This window comes from Hemiscyllium ocellatum, chromosome 4 (genome assembly GCF_020745735.1).
Source record: "Hemiscyllium ocellatum isolate sHemOce1 chromosome 4, sHemOce1.pat.X.cur, whole genome shotgun sequence".
In the NCBI taxonomy this organism is placed as follows: Eukaryota; Metazoa; Chordata; class Chondrichthyes; order Orectolobiformes; family Hemiscylliidae; genus Hemiscyllium; species Hemiscyllium ocellatum.
The window spans coordinates 71,420,209-71,444,878 of NC_083404.1; the positions used below are offsets into that span (position 1 = coordinate 71,420,209).

General features: G+C 41.1%; 1 protein-coding gene across 12 annotated transcripts in view; it reads left to right on the forward strand.

The window, feature by feature from the left end:
• The window catches only part of oxr1a (oxidation resistance 1a), a 524,990-nt gene extending 500,618 nt beyond the window's left edge, over nt 1–24,372 (forward strand). For 6 of the 12 annotated variants that reach the window (XM_060823372.1, XM_060823374.1, XM_060823371.1 and 3 more), the window contains 4 exons: nt 7,747–7,899; nt 9,225–9,320; nt 18,915–18,988; nt 22,743–24,371. In XM_060823372.1, coding sequence (XP_060679355.1) covers nt 7,747–7,899; nt 9,225–9,320; nt 18,915–18,988; nt 22,743–22,878 — 459 coding nt within the window. In that variant the 3' untranslated portion in view covers nt 22,879–24,371. Of the gene's footprint in view, nt 1–7,746; nt 7,900–9,224; nt 9,321–18,914; nt 18,989–22,742 lie in introns of all 12 variants that reach the window. The other 6 variants (XM_060823380.1, XM_060823381.1, XM_060823382.1 and 3 more) reach the window with 3 other exon arrangements.
• Nucleotides 24,373–24,670: the final 298 nt, after the last annotated feature.

The following is a 24,670-nucleotide window of genomic DNA, read 5'->3' on the forward strand; positions in this document are numbered from 1 at the left end:
ACCTTATAGACATCTATAAAATCATGAGAAGCATAGATAACCTAGATAGCCAACAGCTTTTCTCCATGATAGTGGTGACTAAACCTTATGGGCATAGGTTTAAGGTAAGATGGGAGAGAAACAAAAGAGTCGGGAGAGATCATTCTTTTACACACATGGTGAATGAGTGTCTGGAACGAGCTGTCAGAGGTGGTGGTGGCAGCTACTATAATTTTGTCATATGAGAAACATTTGGACAGCTACATGATGGATAGGGAGAGATATGGACCAAACTGGGAAAAGGATCTAGATTATTGTGAAAACTGGGTGAATTGGACAAACTAGGCCAAGGGGCCCATTTCTGTGCTGTAAATTTCTATGCTGTTGCAATAGAAACTTGGGATTTTGACCCAATAATAGTGAAGGAACTGTGACATGTTTCCAAGTTGGGGTGACCCAAGAGGAACTTGCAGATGGTCAATTTCCTATTATTTGGTGACCTTAATCCCCTGTGAGAGGTTGCACGTTTGGAAGGTTCATTTGAGTTGCTGCATTTTTTTGTGGTTAAGGCAGTGCAGGAAGAAGTGAATGGATTGCCGACCATTTTGGCGATGGTGTCAAGTTTCTTGTGTTATTTGTGCTGCTGTTATCCAGACAAACAAAGGGTATTTCATCATGCCATTTAAGTGACAAGGGTTAGGTTTAAAATCTTTGCCACAGAACACCCTGCCTTTCATTCCAGCACTATTTTCATTTAGCCCCCACTTTCTCTCCTGACCCCTCCCTTCCCATTTGATGGCTTACATTGCCTGTAACAGGCTTTGAATGTAAATTATTCAATTGGAAACATAGATGATTAACTGGTGATGGTTAACAGATGGAAAAGATATACATGAACAATTTGATGTTTTGAGGGAAAGAACGTTCAGTTGTGTTTAAGAGCACTTCTACTCTGTCCTCTGGGCAGGAGATCCAGGTTCAAATCCCACTGTTCAAGAGGAGTGTCGTTAGGCCTCTGATCATGTTGATGAAAGATGTTATCTCTGTCCTGCTCACCAGAGTTAGAATCAGAAACAGGCCCTTCAGCCTAACAAGTCCACAACGACCCTCCAAAGAGTATCCCACCCAGACCCATTCCCCTACCCTATTGCTCGGCATTTCCTCTGACTAATGTACTTAACCTACACATCCCTGAATATTGTGGGCAATTTAGCACAGCCAATTCACCTAACCTGCAGAACTTTGAATTGTGAGAGGAAGCCCACGCAGAAGAATGTGAAAACTCCACACAGACTGTCACCTGAGGATGGAATCGAACGCAGGCCCCTGGTGCTGTGAGGCAGCAGTCCTAACCACTGAGTCACCAGTTCTATTCAAGGTTGATTCCTACCTCACCCAAGGTATTGGTGATGAGGCTTTAAATGATGGTAATAGCTTGAATACAATGATGAGGGCAGACGGTTATATTCTGCCTTCTGGGAGTGACCTTTGCTTGCCCTTTGGCTAAATCTGAACCTTGGCACAAAACAAAAATACTGTTTTCAGAAACCAACAGAAGTTAGGTTGTGTCCTCCATATCGTTGTTTTAGAGTCATAGAGTCCAACAGCACGGAAACAGGCTCTTTAGCCCAAATAGGTCCATGCTAATCCCATTTCCCTGCAGCTGGCCCATGTCCTTATAATTCTTTTCACTTCAACCACTTCCTCTGGCAGCTCATTCCATATGCGTAGTACCCTCTTTGTAAAAATATAAATTGTGTCTCTTGTTCCCTTTTATTCTTTCCCCTTTAACGTTAAATTGATGATCTCTTGTCCTCCATTCCCAACCCTGGGAAAAAGACTTAGTGTATTCTCTCTATCCATGCCTCTCATGATCTTATACACCTCTATAAGGTCCCCTTTCGGTTTCCTATGGTCTGAAGAAAGTCCTAGCTTGTCCGACCCAACCTTGCTGTAAATCCTCTTTCTTGATTGCGTGTTTTATTAAGATCTGGTTTTTTGATTAAATTTTAAAAATATAAACCAAAAGTACTTTGTTAGCCTGAAGCAGTTTTTTTTTAAGAGCAATAAGATTATGCTATTTTCTGGGAGTATGGATTGTGAATAAACAAAAATGTCCTTTAGCAGAGTAATGTGTTTTTCTGTAGGATGTGGGAGTTTAGGGAGTCCGTGTCACTGATGACAATGTCTACAGGAAGTATCTTTAGTTGCGAATCCTATCAGATCACATGGATTGGTTGGGGCAGCAGTTAGAGTCAATGAGAAATTTACAAGAGTTCGAAGGTGTGATGGATGGCAGGAAGGGAGAAAAGCCGCAGGTACAGTCAAGTAGATGGGTTAATTGCAGGAAAGGTAGCAGGGGTAGGCAGGTATCGCTATCTCAAGTATGCTGTTTGAAAAATGTACGGGGTGATGGACTCTTAGAGAAATGTGGCGCCAACAGTCAAGTTTTTGGTACCTAGAATGGCTCTAATGTAATGAGAGATAAATCTGGTTCCTAGCATTCGATTGTGATCGGAGATTCTCTAGTCAGAAGTACAGACAAATGTTTCTGGGGCCAGCAGCGAAAAATCAGAACAGTGTGTTGCCTCCCTGATGGCAGGATCAAGGACATCTCCGAGAGGGTGCAGAATGTCCTCAGGAAAGAGGGACCAGCAGGAGGTTATTGTACACATTGGAACTGATGACGTAGGAAGGGAAAAAGATAAAATTCTGAAGGGAAGATATAAAAAGTTAGGCAGGAATATAAAAAGGAGGTCCTCCAAGGTAGTAATATCTGGATTACTCCCGGTGCTATGATCTAGTGAGGGTAGCAATAGGAGGATAGAGCAGATGAATGTGTGGCTGAGGGGCTAGTGCAAGGGAGAAGGATTCACATTTTTAGGATCATTGAAATTTCATCTTGGGTAGAAATTACTTGTACAAGAAGGATGGATTGCACCTGAATTGGAAGGGGACTAATATACTGGGAGGGAGAAATGCTAGAGCTGTGCAGGAGGTCTTTTAAACTAGGAAGGTGTGGGGTGGGACCCAGGGAAATAGTGAGGAAAAAGATCAATCTGAGACTCGTGCAATTGAGAAAAGGAGTGAGTCAAACAGGGCAGGCAAGAACAAAGCAAGGAACAAGGCAGGATTGATAAATCAAACTGCATTTATTTCATTGCAAGAGCAACATTACTCTTGGACATCATAGCAATTACAGACTTGGCTCAGGGATGGACAGGACTGGCAGCTTAATGTTCCAGGATACAAATGTTATAGGAAGGAAAGAAAGGGAGGCAAGAGAGGAGGGGGAGTAGCACTTTTTGTAAGGGATAGCATTACTGCTGTACTTAGGGAGGATATTCCCGGAAATATATTTAGGGAAGTTATTTATGTGGAACTGAGAAATAAGAAAGGGATGATCTCCATTATTGGATTGTAGTATAGAGTCCCGATAGTGAGCGGGAAATTGAGAAGCAAATTTGCAAAGAGATCTCAATTACCTGTAAGAATAATAGGGGATTTTAACTTTGCAAACATGGACTGGGACTGCCATAGTGTGAAGGGTTCATTTGGATAGGAATTTAAGTGTGTGCAAGAAAATGTTCTGATTCAGTACGTGGATGTACCTACTAGAGAAGGTGCAAAGCTTGACCTACTCTTGGGAAATAAGGCAGCTCACGTGACTGAGGTGTCAATGGGAGAGCACTTTGGGGCCAATGACCATCATTCTCTTAGTTTTAAGCTAGTGATGGAAAAGGATAGACTGGATCTAAAAGTTGAAGTTCTAAATTGGAGGAAGGCCAATTTTGATGGTATTAGGCAAGAACTTTTAAAAGCTGATTGGAGGCAGATGTTCGCAGGTAAAGGGGCAGCTGGAAAATGGGAAGCCTTCAGAAATGAGAAAATGAGAGTCCAAAGACAGTACATTTCTGTTGGGGTGAAAGGCAAGGCTGGAAGATGTAGGGAATGTTGAATGATTAGAGAAATTGAGGTTTTGGTTAAGAAAGAAGCCATAGAAGGGTATAAAGGCAGTAGGAGTATACTTGAGGGAAATCGGGAGGGCAAAAAGGGGACATGAGAGAGTTTTGGCAAATAGGGTTAAGAAGAATCCAAAGGGATTTTATAAACATATTAAGGACAAAAGGGTGACTAGGGAGAGAATTAGGCCCCTCAAAGGTCAGCCAGGCAGTCGATGCATGGTGCAGCAGGAGATTGGGAGATACTAAATGAGTATTTTGCATCTGTGTTTACAGTGGAGAAGGTCTGGGGATATATAGAATGTGGGAAAATAGATGGTGATGAAAAAGTATATAAGGTATGAGCAGGTAGGGAAAGAGTTAAGTTTTGTGTTGTGTGAGACAAAGGCTCAACTGGCATGACTTTGACCATCTAAGAACTTGCAGTAAACATTGAGGTGCTGGAGACAAGGGTAATGGGTTAACGAAGTGAAAAAGCATTCATTATGTACATGGAGGAAAATATTCAGTATGCGCAGCCAATTTACAAGGCTAGGAACATCCATGCTATAGTGCCAGATAGCTTAATCTTTATTGTTGATGCTCACTGATTGTAACGGTCACCCAATCAGAGTGGATGTTGCCTTGGAAGCTGCTCCCTGTGGATGACTATATAATTTGTTAGGAGTCTGCTTTTCAAGAGAACTCATGTCTCTGTGCACATGGGCAATCGTTCTCTCATCTACCAGATCCCGGAAGAAAGACAAAGGAGGTAAAGCCATACTGTGTCTCTGAGTGTTTGCTCCAATTGATATGGGGATAGGGAACTGGGACGACAGTGACACCTTGAAAAATGTCCATATTGTACAGGAGGTGGTGCAGGATGTCTTGACACACCAAAAACTGGATAAATTCCCATGACCTGATCAAGTATACTCTCAAACTCTGGAAAGGCAGAGAAGTGATTGTTGAGCCCCTTGCTGAGATATTTGTATCATCGATAGTCACAGGTGAGGTGCCAGAAGACTTGTAGGTGCCGCTATTTCAGGAAAATGCTAAGGAAAAGCCAGGGAACGATAGACCGAAGAGCCTGACATCGGTGGTGGGCAACTTGTTGGAGAGAATCCTGAGGGGCAGGATTTACATGTATCAGGGCTGACTATTCCTAATCTGGCAAGGACTAATTAGGGATAGTCAGCATGGCTTTTTGTGTAGAAAATCATGCTTCACCAACATGGTTGAGTTTCTTGAAGAAGTAGCAGAGGATTGATGTGGGCAGAGCTGTAGATATGGTATATATGGACTTCTGTAAGGCATTCAACGAGGTTCCTCATGGCAAACTGGCTAGCTGGTTTGATCTCATGAAATTCAGGGAAAGCTATCCATTTTGAGACATAACTGGCTCCAAGGTAGAAGACACAGTAGTGGTGGAGAGTAGCTTTTCACATTTGGTGCTGAATCCACTCCTTTTTATCATTGATATAAATGATTTGGATGTGAATATTGGGGGTATAAGTTTGCAGATGACACCAAAATTGGAGGTGTGGTAGACAGGAAAGAAGGTTACCTCAGTACAACGGGATCAGATGGGTCAATGGGCTGAGAAGTGGCAGATGGAGTTTAATTTAGATAAATGTGAGGTGCTGCATTTTGGACAGGCAAATCGGAACAGAACGTGTATCCTTAACGGGAAGTTCCGAGGGAATGTTACTGAACAGAGACCTAGGAGTACAGGTTCATAGTTCCTTGGAAGTGGAGTTGCGGGTAGATAGGATAGTGAAGAAGGCATTTGGTATGCTTGTCTTTATTGGTCAGAGTATTGAGTATAGGAATTGGGATGTCATGTTGCAGCAATACAGGGCATTGGTGAGGCTATTTTTGGAATATTGCATGCAATTCTGGTCTCCCTCCTATCGGAAGGATGTTGTGAAACTTGAAAGAGTTCAGAGAAGATGCCAGGATTGAAGAGTTTGAGCTACGGGAGAGGCTGAATAGGTTGTGGCTGTTTTCCCTGGAGCAGAACAGGCTGAGGGGTGACCTTCGAGATTTATAAAATCATGAGAGGCATGGATAGTATAAATAGACAAGGTCTTTTCCTTTGGATGTGGGAGTGCAGAACTAGAGGGCATAGGTTTCAGGTGAAAGGAGAAAAATTTAATAACGACTGAAGGGGCAACTTTTTCACACAGAGGGTTGTGCCTGTATGAATGAGCTGCCAGAGAAAGTGGTGGCGGCTGGTACAATTACAACATTTAATAGGCATCTGGATGGGAATATGAATAGGAAGGTTTAAGAGGAATATGGGCCAAGTGCTCGCAAATGGGACTTTTGCAAAAGTGAGGACTGCAGATGCTGGAGACGAGTCGAGAGTGTGGTGCTGGAAAAGCATAGCAGGTCAGTCAGCATCTGAGGAGCAAGAAAATTGATGTTTCAGGCAAAAGCCCTGGTCAGCGTGGACGAGTTGGACTGAAGGTCCTGTTTCCATGCTGATGTCTCTATAACTCAGACCATTGAGACCAGACAACATGCTTGTAAACTTCTTTTGCACTTTCTACAATCTAATAATATCCTTCCGATAACAAGGTGACCAAAACTGAACACTACTCCATGTGCAGCTCACCAACATCCAGTACAACGAAAACATAACTTCCCAATTTCTATACTCATTGCCCTGACTGATGGTCAGTGTGCCAAAAGCCTCTTTTACTGCCCAGCCTACCTTTGACTCCACTTTCAGAGAACTCTGAACCTGAACTCCAAGGTCCCTCTGTACCGCTACACTCCTTAAGACCAATGAAACCCGTATGTTGATTTGAATTTCCAAAATGGAAGACCTCGCACTAGCCAATAGTTAACTCTACTTGCTATTTCTCAGTCCACTTTCCAGGCTGATCAAGGTCTTGCTGCAATTTCTGGTAACCTTCTTCGCTGTCCACGAGATTGGCTATTTTAGTGTCCTCTGCAAATGTACTAACCAAGCCTTGTACATTTTTGTCCAAATCATAGATAACAAAGTAGTGGGCCCAGTAACTGATACTTGAGGCACCCCACTCATCACAGGCCTCCAGTCCGACAAGCATCCTTCCATTGTTACCCTCTCCTACTTACCATCAAGCTAATTATGTATTCACTTTGTCAGCTCACCCTGGATTCCATGCGATCTAACCTTCCAGACCAGCCTACCATGTGGAATCTTATCAAATGCCTTACTGAAATCCACATAGATTACGTCTACCACCCTGCCCACGTCGACCCTCTTGGTGACTTCATCGAAGAACTCAAACAAATTTATGAGGCATCTTCTCCCACTCTCAAAGCCATGCTGACTGCTTCTAATCCAATCCTGTCTTTCCAAATGCATGTATATTGTAACCGTCAGAATCTTCTCAAGTAACTTACCCACCACAGAAGTTAAGTTTACTGGTCTACAGTCCCTAGGCTTTTCTTAACAGTCCTTCTTAAGTAATGGCACAACATTTGCTACCCTCCAGTCTTCCAAGACCCCACCCATAGCTAACGATGCAAAAATATCAGCCAGGGTTTCCGCAATTTCTTTAACCTCTTGCAGTCTTCTTGGATATATCTGACCAGGACTAGAAGATTTATCCACCTTCAAACATTATCTCATATATCCAACACCACCTCTATTGTGATGTGGACTATCCCCAGGATATCACCACTAACCTCCCCAGCAAGCTAATAAACTTTGCCTCGTATTAGTGGTGGTAGAAATTCTGCAACAGAGTAAAAGTAGTAAAATTGCACTTGAATGTTGTTGCATTTGATTTTTAAATATTCACTGTTAATTGTTTTATATGAATTTCAGCTTGCAAAAAATCTTCCTCCACGAACTGTCGGTTACCCGTGGACCCTAATTTACAGTACTGCGAAGCATGGCATGAGTCTGAAAACACTGTACCGTAGTATGACTGGTATTGATACACCGATGCTGCTCGTTATTAAAGATAGCGATGGCCAGGTACAGCATGGATATTCAAAGAACAAGACATATTACTTTTATTACTTTTTACACACAGTTCTGTGATATCGTGTTTCTGCAGCCTGATTTGGCTGTAACGTCACCGAAGAATTAAGGAGCTGTATTTTCAAGATCGCTTTTCTCTGTTCACAATAACGCAATTCCAGCAGAGATCAGTTCGCGCACGCGCCAATATCCACATTGAAATTGCCACACCGTTCTGGGCGTATGCCGATGTCCACTGAGCATCATGTTATTCTACGCATGCGCTGGTGTCCGTGTAATTCTGCGCATGTGCGATGTCAGTGCCGATCTTCATGCCGTACCGATCTTCATGCATGTGCCGATGTCAGCAGCCAACTGATCAGCTTTATGTGAGAGGTGCTGTACAGAGAGCAGCTTCCTTAATTTTTTAAATGTGCTGTGTTTCGTTTACTTTTGTTTCATCAATTAAGTATGACTTCAACTTTTATTCAGGCTATGCTGTACTTTTGGGTGATTTTCGAGCAATCGTAAATAATTTTTTTGGCTAGTTTGCCCCAACCCCACTTTTCCTACGGGCCCCATTGTTTATATTAAGTGATTTTCTATTAAGCAAGATTTCACTGGAATGCAACTATGGCACTATAGGAGAAACACTTATAGAGTGCCATTAATTGTGAATGAAATATCAATATATCAAATACTGAAATTTTCTGAATAAGCTGTTGATCTGATAGTCCTTTAATTTTCATTCTGTGATACTTGGTATTTCCAACTTTTGTCATCTTTAACTTCTTCCTTTTGCCTCAGTGGTTTGCTACTTTTGTTTGCAATGCAGAGTAATATCAACAGCATGGGTTCAATTCCCATACTAGCCGAGGTTACCATGAAGGACTCTCCTTCTCAACCTCACTCCTCTCGTGAGGTATGGTGACCCTCAGGTTAAACCATCACCAGTTGTCTTTCTCCAACGAGAGAGCTGCCCTCTGGGACAATGGCGAGTTTACTTTTACCATTTTATTTATCCCATTATAATCCAGCTTCACTGTTCTTGTCTGCTGCTGCTTTCTAAAGAGTGAGATGTGGTCCACCCAGCCATTATTCTCGACTGTGTTCGCTTGATCCACTTCACCTTGTACCTACTGTGCCCGGGGTAAAAACAAATCCATTCCATTTTGGACATTGCACAAGCTTGAGCGGGGTACATGAAGATACCATGGGCTGATGTAATATCAGCAAGATTTCACAAGAGTATAAACGAAATTGATTGGTGGCCTAATGAATATGGTTTATTAATCATTTCTTTATTAACTGATTTCCATTGTTCAATTTTATATCCACAGATATTTGGTGCCCTAGCATCAGAACCGTTCAAGATTAGCGATTGTTTTTATGGAACTGGGGAGACCTTCCTTTTCACTTTCCATCCTGAATTTAAAGTAAGAAAATTACTTGGTCAGGAATGTGATGCTTTTATAATTTAAGTTTATATTTTAGTCATTATATCTTCAATAAAGTCATTTTTTTCCATCAGATCCATGTCATGCTCACTACAGAATTTTTCAGTTAGTTCCACTTCTCTTGCTTTTAAGTTAATTTATCACCTCGTGCACAGGTGAAATCTGAATTTTTCAAGGAAGTGACAAGTGTTTGGATGCGGGTGTAGTTTATATGTATTTTAACAAGGCTTTTGATAAGGTCCCACATGGGAACCTGATAAAGCAGATAAAATAAAAGCAGATAGATCCAGGGTAACTTGGCAAGATGGATTCAAAATTGGGTTACAACACTTTATGTGACTGGAGCCAGTGCGCTTTATGCACATTGGGAGTACTGCATGCTTTTCTATCAGAAGAGAGGCTGGGAGAGCTCAGGTTTTCTTCTTTGGAGCAGAGCAGGGGGAACCTGATAGGCATGTATAAGATTGAGAGGCGTAAATAGATAGAGGGAGAATGTGGCTGTTTCCTTTAGTTGAAGGGCCAGTAAAAATGGGTGTGATTTTAAAGTGAAGGGTTTAGAGGGGTGTTGAAGGAAACGCTTTGACACAGAAGATGCAATGTCTGGGAGGGTAGTTGAGATGGGAAACCTCAAACTTTAAAAAGCACTTGGATGAGCACTAGAAGTGTCAAAACATTCGAATTATGCCACTTTTGTGGGTAGGAGTATATTTTTGTCGGTGAACTTGGTGAGTTGATGGGTCTCTACAGTTTGAATCTATGTTTAGCGTCTTTTCAGTGCACTGGAACCTTTTCTACATCCAGGAAATTATGGAATATTATCACCAGTGGATCTATCATCTCTGCTGCCACTGGGATGCAGGCATTCAGTTCCTGGAGACTTGACTGCCTTCAGTTCAAGTTGATCACTCAGTACTTTGTCCTGAGTGATGATGTTTGATCTTAGTTTCTCCTTCAGCGTTACCTGTTGCTGGTGGGATGGTACTTGTGTCTTCGACTGTGAAAACTGAAGCATAATATTGATTTAGTGACTGTTGTTTCCATGTTCTCCAGTGTAATCCCCAATTGCATCTACCAAGGAGCCAACATTTGTTTTAGCTATTCTTTCTTTTTAAGTGCTATCCTACATTTTGTGATCGTTTTCATTATTTATTTATTGCTCTCTTTATCTCTTACTAACCCTTTGTCGCCTTTAAAATTTGCTTGCTGGCATTTGTGACAAATGTCAATGTAAGCCATAATGTGATCCACCAGCTCCCACATCTTGCAGGTACAACACATCACTTGGCCCTGCACCTCCTTGTTTTTTAGATTAAATTTCCTACACTGTAGAAACAGGCCCTTCAGCCCAACAAGTCCACATCAACCCTCCAACGAGTACCCATCCAGACCCATTTCCCTTCATTTACCCCCAACTGATGCACTTAACACAATGAACAATTTAGCATGGCCAATTAACCTGACCTGTACATCTTTTGTAATCATACTTAATTTCCAATAATCACTTTTTAATCTGTAAAATATTTCTCTTATTTGTCTTTAATCTGAAATTAACTTACTGTCAAATTAATGATGAGTCAACAAATTTACAGTTTTCCTATAATGTTGATCTGTTTTGTCCTGGGCCTCTGACTCTTGGCTGCAGTTTACTCTGTTAAAAAGACCTTGCAAAAGAAAAGCAAAAAGCATCTGTTTCCTCTCAGCACCAAATTCACAGGCTACTCCAAGTTCCTGAAACATACACATACATCAGGCCCAATGTTATTTGAGTTTGGACCAAGCTGCAGGAGTACCACTGATCATCAGCTCTTTTTAACCTTTTTGCAATCTCTTACTACTTATCCACGTAAAGTTTCCTGGTTTCAGGCAAGCCTTCAATTGGTTCTGATCCTTTCTCAGTGCCATGCCTGTTCTGTAGCAGAGTAAAGGTAGCTCCTGTATTTGCATAAATAACAGCCCTACACTCACCTAGTGCAATTAATTGTATTATTTGTACATCGGGAACCACCGCATACTTCAGGTAAACAGCTTGAAGTTCTTGTCAGCACCAACAAGTAAGTTACAGATTGTAATAACAGAAAAGACTAAAAAGTTGTAACGATTAAAATCACCTGAAGTCATTATGAAAACAGTACAAAAGCCTGAATGATATCATAAACTAAAACAAATTGTCTAGAATACTTGGATCTGGCAGTGAATGTGAAAAGGGAAAATTAACATTCTACGTTGTGCTATGTCCACTTTTTGTCATTTATATAAATGATTTGGATGTGACTATAGGAGGTACGGTTAATAAGTTTGCAGATGAGACCAAATTTGGAGGTGTAGTGGACAGCAAAGAAGATTACCTCAGAATACAACCGGATCTTGATCAGATGGGCAAACGGAGTGAGGAATGGCAGGTAGAGTTTAATTTAGATTAAAGTGAAACTGCATTTTGGAACTGTAAACCGGGACAGGACTTATACACTTAATGGTAAGGTCCTAGGGAGTGTTGCTGAACAAAGAGACCTCAGAGGGCAGATTCATAGTTCCTTGAAAGTGGAGTCGAATAGGTAGGATAGTAAAGAAGACATTTGTTATACTTGCCTTTATTGGTCAGAGTACTGAGTAAAGGAGTTGGGAGGTCATGTTGTGGCTGCACAGGACATTTTTCAGGCCCCTATTGGAATACTCATGCACTTTTGGTCTCCCTGCTATAGGAAGGATATTGTGAAAGTTGAAGGTTTTCAGAAAAGATTTACAAGGATGTTGCCAGGGTTGGTGGGTTTGAACCTGAATTGACTGGAACTATCCCTGGAGCATTGGAAGCTCCAGGAGAGAACTTGTAGAGATTAATAAAATCATGAGGGGCATGGATAGGGGATAAAGGCAATCTCTTTTTCTAGCGTGGGGAGTCCAAAACTAGACCGCATAGGTTTAAGATGAGAGGGAAAAGATTTAAAAAGGACCCAAGGGAGAACTTTTTCATGCAGATGCATGTATGGAATAATCTGCCAAAGGAAGTGATGGAGGCTGGTGCAATTAAGGCATTTAAAAGGTACCTGGATGGCCATATGAATAAGAACGATTTTGAGGGATATGGGCCAAATGCTGGCAAATGAGTCTAAATTTATTTAGGATATCTGGTTGGCATGGATGAGTTGGACTGTAGAGACTATTTCCATGCAGTATATCTCTGTTACTGTAAGTCAGTGACCTTTCAGCTGTATTAGGAATGTCATTGGCTTTAAGCAATTGAAAAGATGGAACGGTTAGGGAAAAGAACAAATGATCTAAGGCAGGAGAAACTGAGTAACAAGAGGTGCAGTAAAACGCAACAGAGTGGTGATAAGGCAAGGAAAGAAGCAAAGTATGTATCCATACAAGCTGTGAATCGCAGGAAAATGGCTCTCAATTTGTTCACCATTCTGCAAGTCTACTAGTATTCTGTCTTTGTGTTAACTATGCCCAGGTTTCAAAGAAGCAATCGTTTGAGTATGTTGCAGATATGTTTCCGTAACAAGGAAAGATAAAGTAAGCACATAGCTTGTTTGATAATGTTGTAAGATAAGATAAAGCAGAAAAGTGGATAGTACGGTTGAAAATCACATTGAATAGAAAGTTCAAAAGCAAGTGAAAATAGGAATGAGAACCATTAAAAGGGAATCCATACATCTTCTCTGTCCATAAGAGCAGTAAACTGATAGAAATGAGAGTGATTAGGGGCCAGAAAAGGTGTTTTAAGTTTTAGGCTGAGGTACTTAATAAGTAATATCTAAGGAAGTCATGCTGCCCAGATTATGGTGAAAAACAAGAGAGAAAGTTGAGACATTGGCTGGGCTAAGCATTGCAAAGCAGCAGTAAGCTGTATAAGGAAGAAGAGATCACATCTAGAGTGAGACATATAGTTTGAGTAATTTGAGGCAATGTGGGAATAGAACTGGTAAATCTATCTTAATTTTAAAAGTTTAAAATTCAGTAGTCTAGTTCACAGATTAATAAATTGGCTGACAGACCTAACTGAAAGACAGTTATCAGTCAGTCACTTGAAGTGTGAAGGTCCCTTCATTAGATATTGATTGCTATTGAAGCTTAACTAGTAAGAGTCATCTCAGCTCAGCTCAGCAGTGACTTACACCCAAAATGTCGACTCTTCTGCTCCTTGGATCCTGTCTGACCTGCCAGGCAGGTTTCCAGTGCCACGTGTTTTGGGCGGCACGGTGGCACAGTGGTTAGCACTGCTGCCTCACAGCGCCTGTAGACCCGGGTTCAATTCCCGACTCAGGCGACTGACTGTGTGGAGTTTGCACGTTCTCCCCGTGTCTGCGTGGGTTTCCTCCGGGTGCTCCGGTTTCCTCCCACAGTCACAAAGATGTGCGGGTCAGGTGAATTGGCCAAGCTAAATTGCCCGTAGTGTTAGGTAGGGGGTAAGTGTAGGGGTATGGGTGGGTTGCGCTTCGGCGGGTCGGTGTGGACTTGTTGGGCCGAAGGGCCTGTTTCCACACTGTAAGTCTAATCTAAGTCTAATCTAAACACAGCAAGCCAGACAGCATTAGAAGGTGGAGAAGTTGTCATTCCAGGTGCAAACCTTCAGGAATGGAGGTGGGAGTTGGGGAAGCTGTAGATGATAGGTTGGTGGCAGTGGGAAGGGAGGAATGACTCTGGTTGGTAGTTGGTAGAAAGTTTTGGTTGAAGGGATAGAGGGGAGGAGACGGGGGATGGGTGGTAAAGTTATTTGAAATTAAACCTTAATGCTAAGTCCTCCAGGCTGTGCCAACCAGGTCGTACCCACCACTTGTTTTCACTTATCACAGCTTCACCATTTTGCCCCTCTTCCCACCCATAACTGTAACTCCCCAGCCTTTCTGTAGTTCCCCCATCCCCACCTCCATTCCTGAAGAAGGATTCTACCCAAAACCTCGATTTCTCAACCTTGTGATGCTGCCTAGCTTGCTGTGTTCTTCCAGTCTCTTGTCTCCTGTGGATTCCAGCATCAGTTGTTTCTGTTTCTAAGTGTATTTAAAAGAGAGCTTGTCCAGTCAGGAAAGACTGATCATATTTGGAGTTGGAGACAGCCTTAGTTTGTGAAATTTGAAGGCATCATGGAAATTCAGTATAGAGGGAAAAGAGATACTTTTTGCTTGCTTTGTGTTTAGTTTCATAGCTTGTAAGGCTTTTGTTAAACAGGATAAATTGAAATGTGGAATCGGGGTCCAGCACAACAGGTCATAGATAAACTATACGTTCATTGGTTGGTGATAGCCACTAATCTGACTATCTTTTACAGATTACTTTTCGGTTTGAAGTCTAATAAGGGAAGTATTTACAGACTACAAACCAAAGGACGAAGTAGGAGTTTTTAAAAGCCAAAGTAAGAACTCACTATTGATACGAATGCAGGGCCAGGTGATGTTTTGTATTTGCATGATGTGAGCACCTCATCTGGAGGTGCAACACAGCGACATGTCAGGGAAGGGGAGCTGGATGCTGTGTTTCAGGATGCCGTCCAATCCCTCAAATTAACTATTTTTAATTCAGTCAGCGGTAAGGGACAGGAAGATATGACTGAGAGTGAGGCAGGTAGAGGGATCTAGGTGGTTGTGCTCAGCTGTTGAATGTGTCTAACAGGCTAGCAATTCTTGATCCCTCTGTAGGTGAGAGTGGCAGTATAGGGAGGATGAGCAAACTCATATTACAGGGAGCCATTGAAGACGGGGGAGAAAAGAGAAATGAGATCGAATTAGGAATAGTATAGTGTGGGAAATAGCGACTGTTCTCTGTGGATCAAGAGTTTGCTTAGTGCTAGAGTTTGGGAGCAGAAGAATTTGAAGTGGGAGGGCAAAATCCAGTTGTCATGGTCCAGTGATATAACTAGAAAGAGGAGAGGGGTTCTGCTGAGGGAATATGACAAGCCAGGCTCAGTTGAAAAGAGAACCAAATGAGTAATAACCATTGGATTGTAGCAGGAGAAACAGGTTTGACTTCATGGAAGATTGTGGAAAAAGTTTGAAGACTGGGGAGAGGTTTGCTCAGTAGAGGTCATTAAAGTTTCCAGAACAAGTAATAGAAGGCAGTATATGGAAAAGATCAGGAATCTAACTTGCAGGTAACAGGACAGTTTTGAGAAGATGAGCAGTTAATAACAAACTGTGAGTGTTGTACTTAAATGCATGCAGAATATGAAGCAAGGAAAATTAGCTTGTTATGCAGATTGAAGTTGACAGGCATGATACTTTAGGTATCACAGAGTTAAAGGTCTATAAAATCAGCAGAGGCTTGGAAGGATAGATGGTCAACAGCTTTTCCCCATGAAAGGCGAGCCCGTAGGTTTAAGATGAGAGGGGAGAGATACAAAAGTGTACAACGGGACCATTTTATCATAGTGTGGTCAGTATCTGGAATGGGCTGCGAGTACAATTTTGAAACATTGAATAGGCACGTGGACAGGATAGATATGGACCAAACGCAGGTTAATAGAAGTAGATTAATTGTGAAAACTGGGCAGCATGGACAAGTTGGACCAAAGGACCCATTTCCATGCTGAAAACTTCTAACTCTGTGGCTGCAAGGGCTAAAGGTTGGGAACTAAATATCCAAGGAAAAGCATCCTGTCAAAAGGACAAGCAGAAGGGACAGGGTGCCTTGTTAGTAACAAACAATTAAATTGAGAACAAGAACTGATGCAGAGTTAGAATGTGTAGAATCTGTGTTGGTGAAGGTGAGGAAATGCGAAGGATTAAAACACTATGCTGATTTCCTAGCAGTAGTCAGGATATTGGGGGAAAAAATGTCAGGATTTGAAAGGGCATGTGTGGAAGACACTGTTACAGTAATCATGGGGACTTCAATATGCAGATGGACTGCAAATCAGATTGGAAGTCGATCTCAAAAAAAAATTTATGGAATGTCTACGAGGTAGTCTTTCCGAACAAGTGGTAAAGGCCACTGGATAATATGTATTTTTACATGTATATAAGGTAAGAGAGGCAAGAGTGGACCACTGGAAAATGAGGCTGAGGAAGTAGTGTAGGGAGTAAAGAACTGATGAAGAAATTGAATAGTACTTTGCGTCAGTTTTTTCAGGGAAGATACCAGCACCATGCCAGACCTTCAAGAGAATCAGGGGACAGAGATGAGTGTAATTGATGTTAGGAAAACTCGAAGATCTCAAGATGGATAAATATCCTGGACCAGATGGACTGCACCCCAGAGTTCTGAAGGAGATAGCTGAGAAGATTGTGGAAGCATTGGTGGTGATGTCTCAGCAATCAGTGGTGTCCGGGAACATCTCAGAGCCCTGGAAAATGTAACACCCCTGTTTAAGATGGGAGGGAAGCAGAAGATAGGAAACTGTAGACCAGTTCGCGTGACTTCAATCCGTGAAATTGTACAGCCTTTTATTTAAAGATGAGATTACAGAGTACTTAGAAGTCCAAGTACAATAGGGCTGAATCAGCATGATAGGAGGATATGCCTGGCAAATCTGTTAGAATTCTTCAAAGAGGTAACAAGCAATTTAGACAAAGGTGAGCCATGGACATGAACTATTTGGGTTTCCCAAAGATCTTTGATGACGTATTATACGTGAGGCTGCTAACTAACATAAGACAAAGTTAGGGGCAAAGTACTGACATGGATTTAGATTTGGCTGACTGGCAAAAAAGCAGAAAGCAGGTATACAGGTTTTACATGATGGTAGCTGGCGATTAATGGTGTTCTTCAGGAATCAGTGGAAGCACAACTATTCACATTTGATGTTAATGAGCTGAATGAAGGAACTTAGAGCATTATTATTTGCTGGTGAAGGACAGATTTTTTGAGGAGGCAACAGAAGGACTTGGACAAGCAAGGAGAGTTGGTAAAGAAGTGAGAGATAGAATACAGTGTGGGAAGATGCCCGCACTGTTCAGGGATGTGTAGGTTAGTTGTGTTAGCTATGGGAAATGTAGGGTTACAAGGAAAGGGAGGGTGGGATCCTCTTCAGAAGGTCTAAGTGGACTTATTGGGCCGAATGGCCTGTTTCCACATTATGAATTGAATGGAAATGAGTCCTGTTATCTGGATCCTAAGCATCTGCTTTTTTGTGTGTGAAGCTGGCATCCCAGATTCAAAAGGGTAAGTTTGAATGCTTGGAATCCAGATAGCAAAGACTTTACTATATTAGCAGTTAGAAGAGAATAGTGTTTCTGGTGCTTTCTGAAACCTAGTTCAAGACCAATAGAGATAACATGTTGTTGCTAAGTATATAAGTATTTGAGTGATCTTGGCCACACATCCTAAAATGCACATTGGTCTTGTAATAGCAGATTTGAGTTCTCCCATCCTCTTCATGTCTCTCGTGAAACCAGAAGGTTCATTTCATGTAAAGGCCACAACATTCCCTTCCCTCTTGCACGCAAGATATTGGGTAATTATTGCATTTTCCTGGGGATTAATGTTTGGTCTACTGCTTTTCCTGATTTTGATGAATGACCCAGACTTTGTGTTATGGATACAATTTCAGAATTTGCGGATGACAAATCTTGATGTGTTATAAACCTAGAGAGGCTGCTGCAATGGACAAACGAGGCTGAAATTTCATGCAGGGTAATTCATTTTGCTGAGAAGCACAATATAAAACAAAGGGTGCAATTGTAAAGTGGAAGCAGCAATTTCAGGGAAATTATGCACAAATTATGGAAGATGAGAGCAAAAACAGAAATTGCTTGAAAAGCTGAGCAGGTCTGGCAGTATCTGTGGAGAGAAATCAGTTAATGTTGTGTTTCCAGAATTCAGAACTTCTCAGAAGATGGTCAAGCAATTGTCTGTTCAGAACCTGTTTGAAAGTACATTATCCCTCATTTCTCTATTAATTTTTTTTGTTCTGCTAGCCTCTCCAGACATGTTGCAGTCAGTTGGTTGTACCTGCAGATTTGCAAGTCAGCTAGAAATTGGGAAAGTATTCGAAATAGCAAAGCTGATAGGAAGAACCTGTTCCCATTGTTCAGCTATGTCACACCTCTGGAGCAGGTGGGTCTTGAATCCAGGCTTTCCTGGTCCAGGGACATTACCACTGCATCACAAGAGCCCCTCAAGAGAGGATCAAGGATTAGATAACACTGATCTGAAGTGAAGGGCCAGATGAAACATGAACAAACCTGTTTTCACAGAAGGGTCTGGGAAAACACTGCTCGAAAGTGTGTTGGAATTCATTTCACGAAGGCCTTCATACAGGGAATTAATAATCTGAAGAGCTACAGGGTGTGGGACCAGGAGTAGTTGTGTATTTTGCAGGGAGTCCGCATAGGCAAGATGAAACAAATGGCTGCCTCCTGTGTTATAACCACTCTGTGATTCTGTGTTTGCGAATTCCTTGAAATGTGTTGCTTTGTAAATAAAGTTATGCAAAACACATTTGAATATTTGAAACATGTTTAGAATTTCACCTAAAAACAAAATAACTTCCCTGGAGAAACCATGTCAAAGTAGCCAAGTAGCTGAATATACAGCATTTGGTATTGAATGGAAGTTGCCGGACTAAGTTTATTATTATAGTACAAGTATTACAGCGTTACACAAACACTTTTCTAAGTGAAGCAAATTATTGTTTTACAGATATTCAAGTGGACAGGTGATAATATGTTCTTCATAAAAGGAGATATGGATTCCTTGGCCTTCGGTGGTGGAGGGTAAATGATGTTTTCATAGCATATTAAGTTGATAGTTTTGTTTTCAGATTCTAAGGAATTTTGGCCAGTACTACAAAGAATTAGATGCATTTTTAACCAAAATTATCGATTATAGATTAGACTTACAGTGTGGAAACAGGCCCTTCGGCCCAACAAGTCCACACCGACCCGCCGAAGCGAAACCCACCCATACCCCTACATTACCCCTTACCTAACACTACGGGCAATTTAGCATGGCCAATTCACCTGACCCGCACATCTTTGGACTGTGGGAGGAAACCGGAGCACCCGGAGGAAACCCACGCAGACACGGGGAGAACGTGAAAACTCCACACAGTCAATCGCCTGAGTCGGGAATTGAACCCGGGTCTTCAGGCGCTGTGAGGCAGCAGTGCTAACCACTGTGCCACCGTGCCGCCCACATGTGAACAGCATTTTTTTAAAATGAGTATTGTTAATAATGTTGGAAGAATAGTTGGTCACAGTTGTATATTGATGTTTAACAGGAGCATATCACATCAAATAAAACTTCACACAATTTATTATAGAACATGGCCTTTGCTAATAGGATCAGAATTCACATGATACCCGGTTTTGGTCCAACTGGTTTATTTGAAATCCCAAGCTTTCGGAGCACTTCTGCTTTGTCAGTGCTCTAAAAGGTTGTGATTTTAAATAAACCTATTGGGCTATAACCTGGCGTTGTGTGACTTCTGACCTTGTTCATCCCAGTACAATATTGGCACCTCCACATCTTTGTTAATAGATAACACAGCAGCTGTTCCATTCTGCAAAGACCAATGCTTTGAATGATTTGTTAAGCTGGATCAGAGGAAGTGCTTGATTGAGTTGCTGGGAGTACTGCTTGAATACAGTGCTGCTAACTGAAGTAGGCTGATCTTTTGATTCCAGCCTCAGGCTGTGTGGAGTTTGCACATTCTCCCCATGTCTGCTTGGGTTTCGTCCCTCAATCCAAAGACGTGCAGGTTAGGTGAATTGGTCGTGCAAAATTGTCCATAGTGTTCAGGGATAGAGAGGTTAGGTGCATTGGTCAGTGGTAAATGTTGAGGAATGAGTTTGTGTGGATACTCTTCAGAGGGTTGGTGTGGACTTGTTGGGCCTAAGGGCCTGTTTCCACACAGCAGGGATTCTAAACAAACAAAAAATAATATTTGGTATTCGTTTTTCTGCTGCTGCTTGATTATTGATCATTATCTCTGTCTAAAGATGACTGACGTTTTACAAAATATATAAATCGCATCCACATAAGGCATTTATTGGACACCAGTACGAGAATAATATTTCCCATTCGGAGCGGCACAGTGACTCAGTGGTTGGTGCTGCTGCCTCACAGCGCCGGAGACCCAGTTCAATTTCTACCTTTTGTTGCTCTTCCTCCTTTAAATTCCAATTGATGTCTAGCTTCCTCAATTTATATCATTAAGAATATTCTGCTCTTGCTTAAACTCCAAATGATGAATCCATTGTTACCAAATCCTGTCTGTCTCAGCTCGTGATTTTAAGCTGATTCCTGTTTTCTAAGCTGCAATTTTCAAATTATTTTGTGATTGTTCCAAGGCATTCATTAGTGCAATGTTTTTGATGCATTTCACTTGGACTTCAGCAGGGCTTTTGAAAAGGTTTACATGGTGTCCAGTGGGCATCCCACAGCAGTCAGTATTGGAACCCTTCCTATTTGTGGTTCATATAAATAATTTAACCTGGAATATAGGAGTCTTAATACGATAATCACTAGGATAGTGAATAGGAGGACAGCCTTAGATTATTGGGAGATATCGACATCCGGTCAGATGGCTCATCAGTGACAAATAGAGTTCAGTCCGGATAAATGTGAGATGATGCATTTGGACAGAACAGACAAGGCAGGGAGTATGCAAAAAATAGTAGGCAAGCACAGAGAATCAGAAAGATCTTGATGTGAGTATACACCGACCCCTTAAAATTGCAGGACAGATAGAGAAAGTGTTTAAGAAGGTATACTTGGCTTTACTTACAAAGAGTTTAAGAGTGAAGAAATGATGCGAGGACTATGAAAAACGATGGATGGGCCACAACTAATTATGTATGCCATTTTCTGGGATCCACATAAGAGGAGAGATGTGACTGCATTGAAGAGAGTGCAGAGGAGATTGACCAGGATTGGGCTGGAGAGTTTTATTTATTAAGAGAGTCTGGACAAATGGGTTGTTTTCCTTAGCGCAGAGGAGATTGAGGGGACATGATTGGCATCTGTAAAATTTGAGGAACAGAGATAGGGTAAGTGGTGAAAAGTCTTCCCTCTCGATGGAGGATTCAGCAACTGGGGGCATAGTTTTAAGGTAAGGTAAGGTTTAGAGTAAGTGTGGGGACTGAGGGTAGTGGGAATCTGGAACTCACTGCCTGTTAGAGTGATTGAGGCAGAAATCCTCATCGCATTTAAGAAGTATTTAGATCTGTGAATGCAATGCCAAGGTTGTAAGCCAAATGCTGAACAATGGGATTAAAATAGTTAGGTATTGTTTTTGACTGGTGTGGATGTGATGGGCCTAATAGTCGTTTTCTGTGTTGTGTATATCTATGACTCTGACTATTCTCATAAAAGCCTGAGCCCTAAAGGTACTCACGTTGATTTCCTAATGAATACAGGAAATATGGAATCTTGATTATTTAAATTCTGCAAAAGTTGAGTGTTTTTCTGTTTTATGGTCTTCACGAATCAGCCTGCAATAGCCCCAAATTTTTTTAAGATCCCATTGCAATCCAAAATGGAAAAAAGAGCCAAACTTACCAAGCAACTCTAATGAAAACCCTGTTTAAAGATGCAATGTTTTCTGTAACAATCTGTCACAAATTCAGCATGAATTAAATGTAAGGGCAAATTGCAGGTAATGCGGTATAAATTATAAACTGATATGCGTAACTCAAATCTGGACAGTCCTCTCAGCACATCTCTCACTAACCATTACCAAAGCCTTTCAAAACTCAGCTTTCCCCTGAATTTTTTCATAACTTTATACTTAATTTTGTGCTTCCAGTCATAGAGACTTGCATCAAGGGAAAGAATTACTGTCTTCGCTATCTATGCCCCTCATAATTTCCACATCTCAATCATGTGGCTCAGTGGTAGCACTGCTGTCTCATAATGCCAGGGACCTGGGTTTGATTCCAGCCTCGGGCGACTGTGCAGACTCCACACAGGCCTTCTCCCAGTGTCTGCATGGGTTCTCCAGTTTCCTCCCGCAGTCTGTAAATGTGCAGGTTTGGCTGTGCTAAAGTGCCCATTGTGTTCATGGGTGTGGAGATTAGGTGCATTAGTCAAGGGAAATTTAGAGTAATAGGGTAGGGATATGGGTCTGGTTGGGATACTCCTTGGGGGGGTCGGTGTGAACTTTGTTTGGCCAAATTTCCTTTCTGTAGGGATTCTATGTTTTCTATATCCCCTTTCAATTTCCTCTGCTCTAAGGAAAATAACTGCAGTCTGTCTGATCTCTCTTAATAGCTAAAATTCCTGCATTATCCAAGTCCATCTTCTCTGCAGTCTGCCCAGTGCAATCACAACAATACTCGAGCTGCAGCCTAACCAACATTTTAGACAGTACTTCTAAAGTTTGTATTTTCTAAAGTGTCCACGCTAATGATTTTAGCCTGTTTTGTTGTTATCCTTATAAAGCACCTTGCAATGCAAAAGAAGTCTTAAGTTGATTAACCTATTTTTGATCATGGTTCTCCAACTGATGGCCTTTTTTCTTTATAGAGGAGAAATTGGATTGTGGTTGGATGGGGATCTATACCACGGACGTAGCCACTCATGTAAAACGTTCGACAACTGCATCCTTTCTAAAAGGGAAGACTTCTACGTACAGGACATTGAAATATGGGCATTTGAGTGAAAGGACAAATCTTTACATAAGCACTGAAGGAATTCAATGTGTCCGATGTAAGACCCTAAATCTGACCAAGCATCGATAATGAAGTTGAATCTAGGCAAATCAAAAAAAAATTATCGTCAGTTGGGCCACCACATTTGTTAGCAGATCTGTAAAGAAAAATTCGATCTGAGCCCAATCTAAGAATGTAACAAATACATGTTTTTAAAAGTCAAAACACCAGCCACATACTCTGAAGTTTTGGCAAACCCAATCCCATTAAACTGAACCCTGACAAGTCATAGTTGCACTAAAATGATGGGGTCAGAAATCACCCTAACAAATTCTATTTACTTCTGTTTGAAAAACGTATCTGGGTAATGCTGTCACTGATGGTGGTGCTGCAGCTTTGAGACTGATGCTGTCAACATTTTGGGTCAACTGGCAAAAACACGTGTCACATTCAGCCTGTATAGGGCTTGATGCTGTTCTGTGGCAAAACCAATGAAAGAAAACGTATTCAGGAAGAAGCCTCATGTTGCTGGATAAATGACAGCAGAATTTTGCAGGGTATTTTTGTTATGCCTGTGTAGTTTCCTGCAAACGTGAAGAAGCTTATACTGTATTTATTGGTCAGATTTATTCTACTGTTTAGCTTCATAGCACACCAAACTCCCAAGCACCCATAGTTGTGCTGTCTGTCAGTGGGTGTATGTTGTGAGTAGCTGACACCACTCTAAAACAGAATAGTAATCGATACTGTAGATGTTAGGATAATTCTATAGACTTGTGGAATTTACAGGTTATTGTCAAGTAATGTCGAACAACCTTGGCAGGCTTGGTCATTTATGCCTTGGTCACTGCAAATGATTAATGCCATCTAGAGATTAACAAAACAGTTTCAGAATGAAAATAACTAAACCCTATTGCAGGTTTTCTTCGTATTTTGTCAAGTCTAGAACCTGATTGTGTTTTACAAATTATTCCTGTTCTGAGTGTGAAATTGATTTTCTTCGTGCTGAAAATCCAGCTATTCAGCTGCATTGTATTATAATACTCTGTAAATCAAAGTACTGCATTGTTCCTCAGTTGAGAAAATGAAATGGTGAGTTGTTTATGGCACTTTGAATTATGACAGAAATAAACGCAGGCCAATTAATTTTATTGGTTTTTGTTGTAGTCTTGTACAGATTTACAAATTTAAAATGTTAAACTGATGGGAGACAGTTGCTGCATTCATAAAGGGCATATTAATTTTGTGGACTGTTTATTTATGCTGAATGTGAAAAATACAGAGATCATTTCTGTCTAATGTTCTGTATCTTTGTTAGGATGTAGCCTGAATGTTTACAGATTTTGGACGTGAATTGTAAATAAATACAGCAGCTTTTATTTCCTTTGTCTTCCACAGCAGTATTAATGTCTTTGTGGAGTTACAGCTACCTAACAAAACTATTTAAAATAAGCTTAGAATTATCACAATACTGCAATGTAAGATTGATGAATAGTAGAATAAATTATTGGAACCAAATACCCTGGTCTGAATTTATTCAATTTCAGTAAATTATACAGACCAATGTGTTAAGCATGGAATCAATGAATAACGTTTGATTTATTGAATGTACGATTGAAGTTTCAATGAAAGAATGAATGCAGATTCTTTCATAGAGACAAATTTGTTTTATTTGAATTAACGCATGCATTTTGTTTCATTGAATAATGTTTGAATTCAGTTTGATTCACTGAATGAATATGTTAAGTTTGTTACATTAAATCAATGAATAATGTTCGATACATTGAATGTGCTGTTGGCATT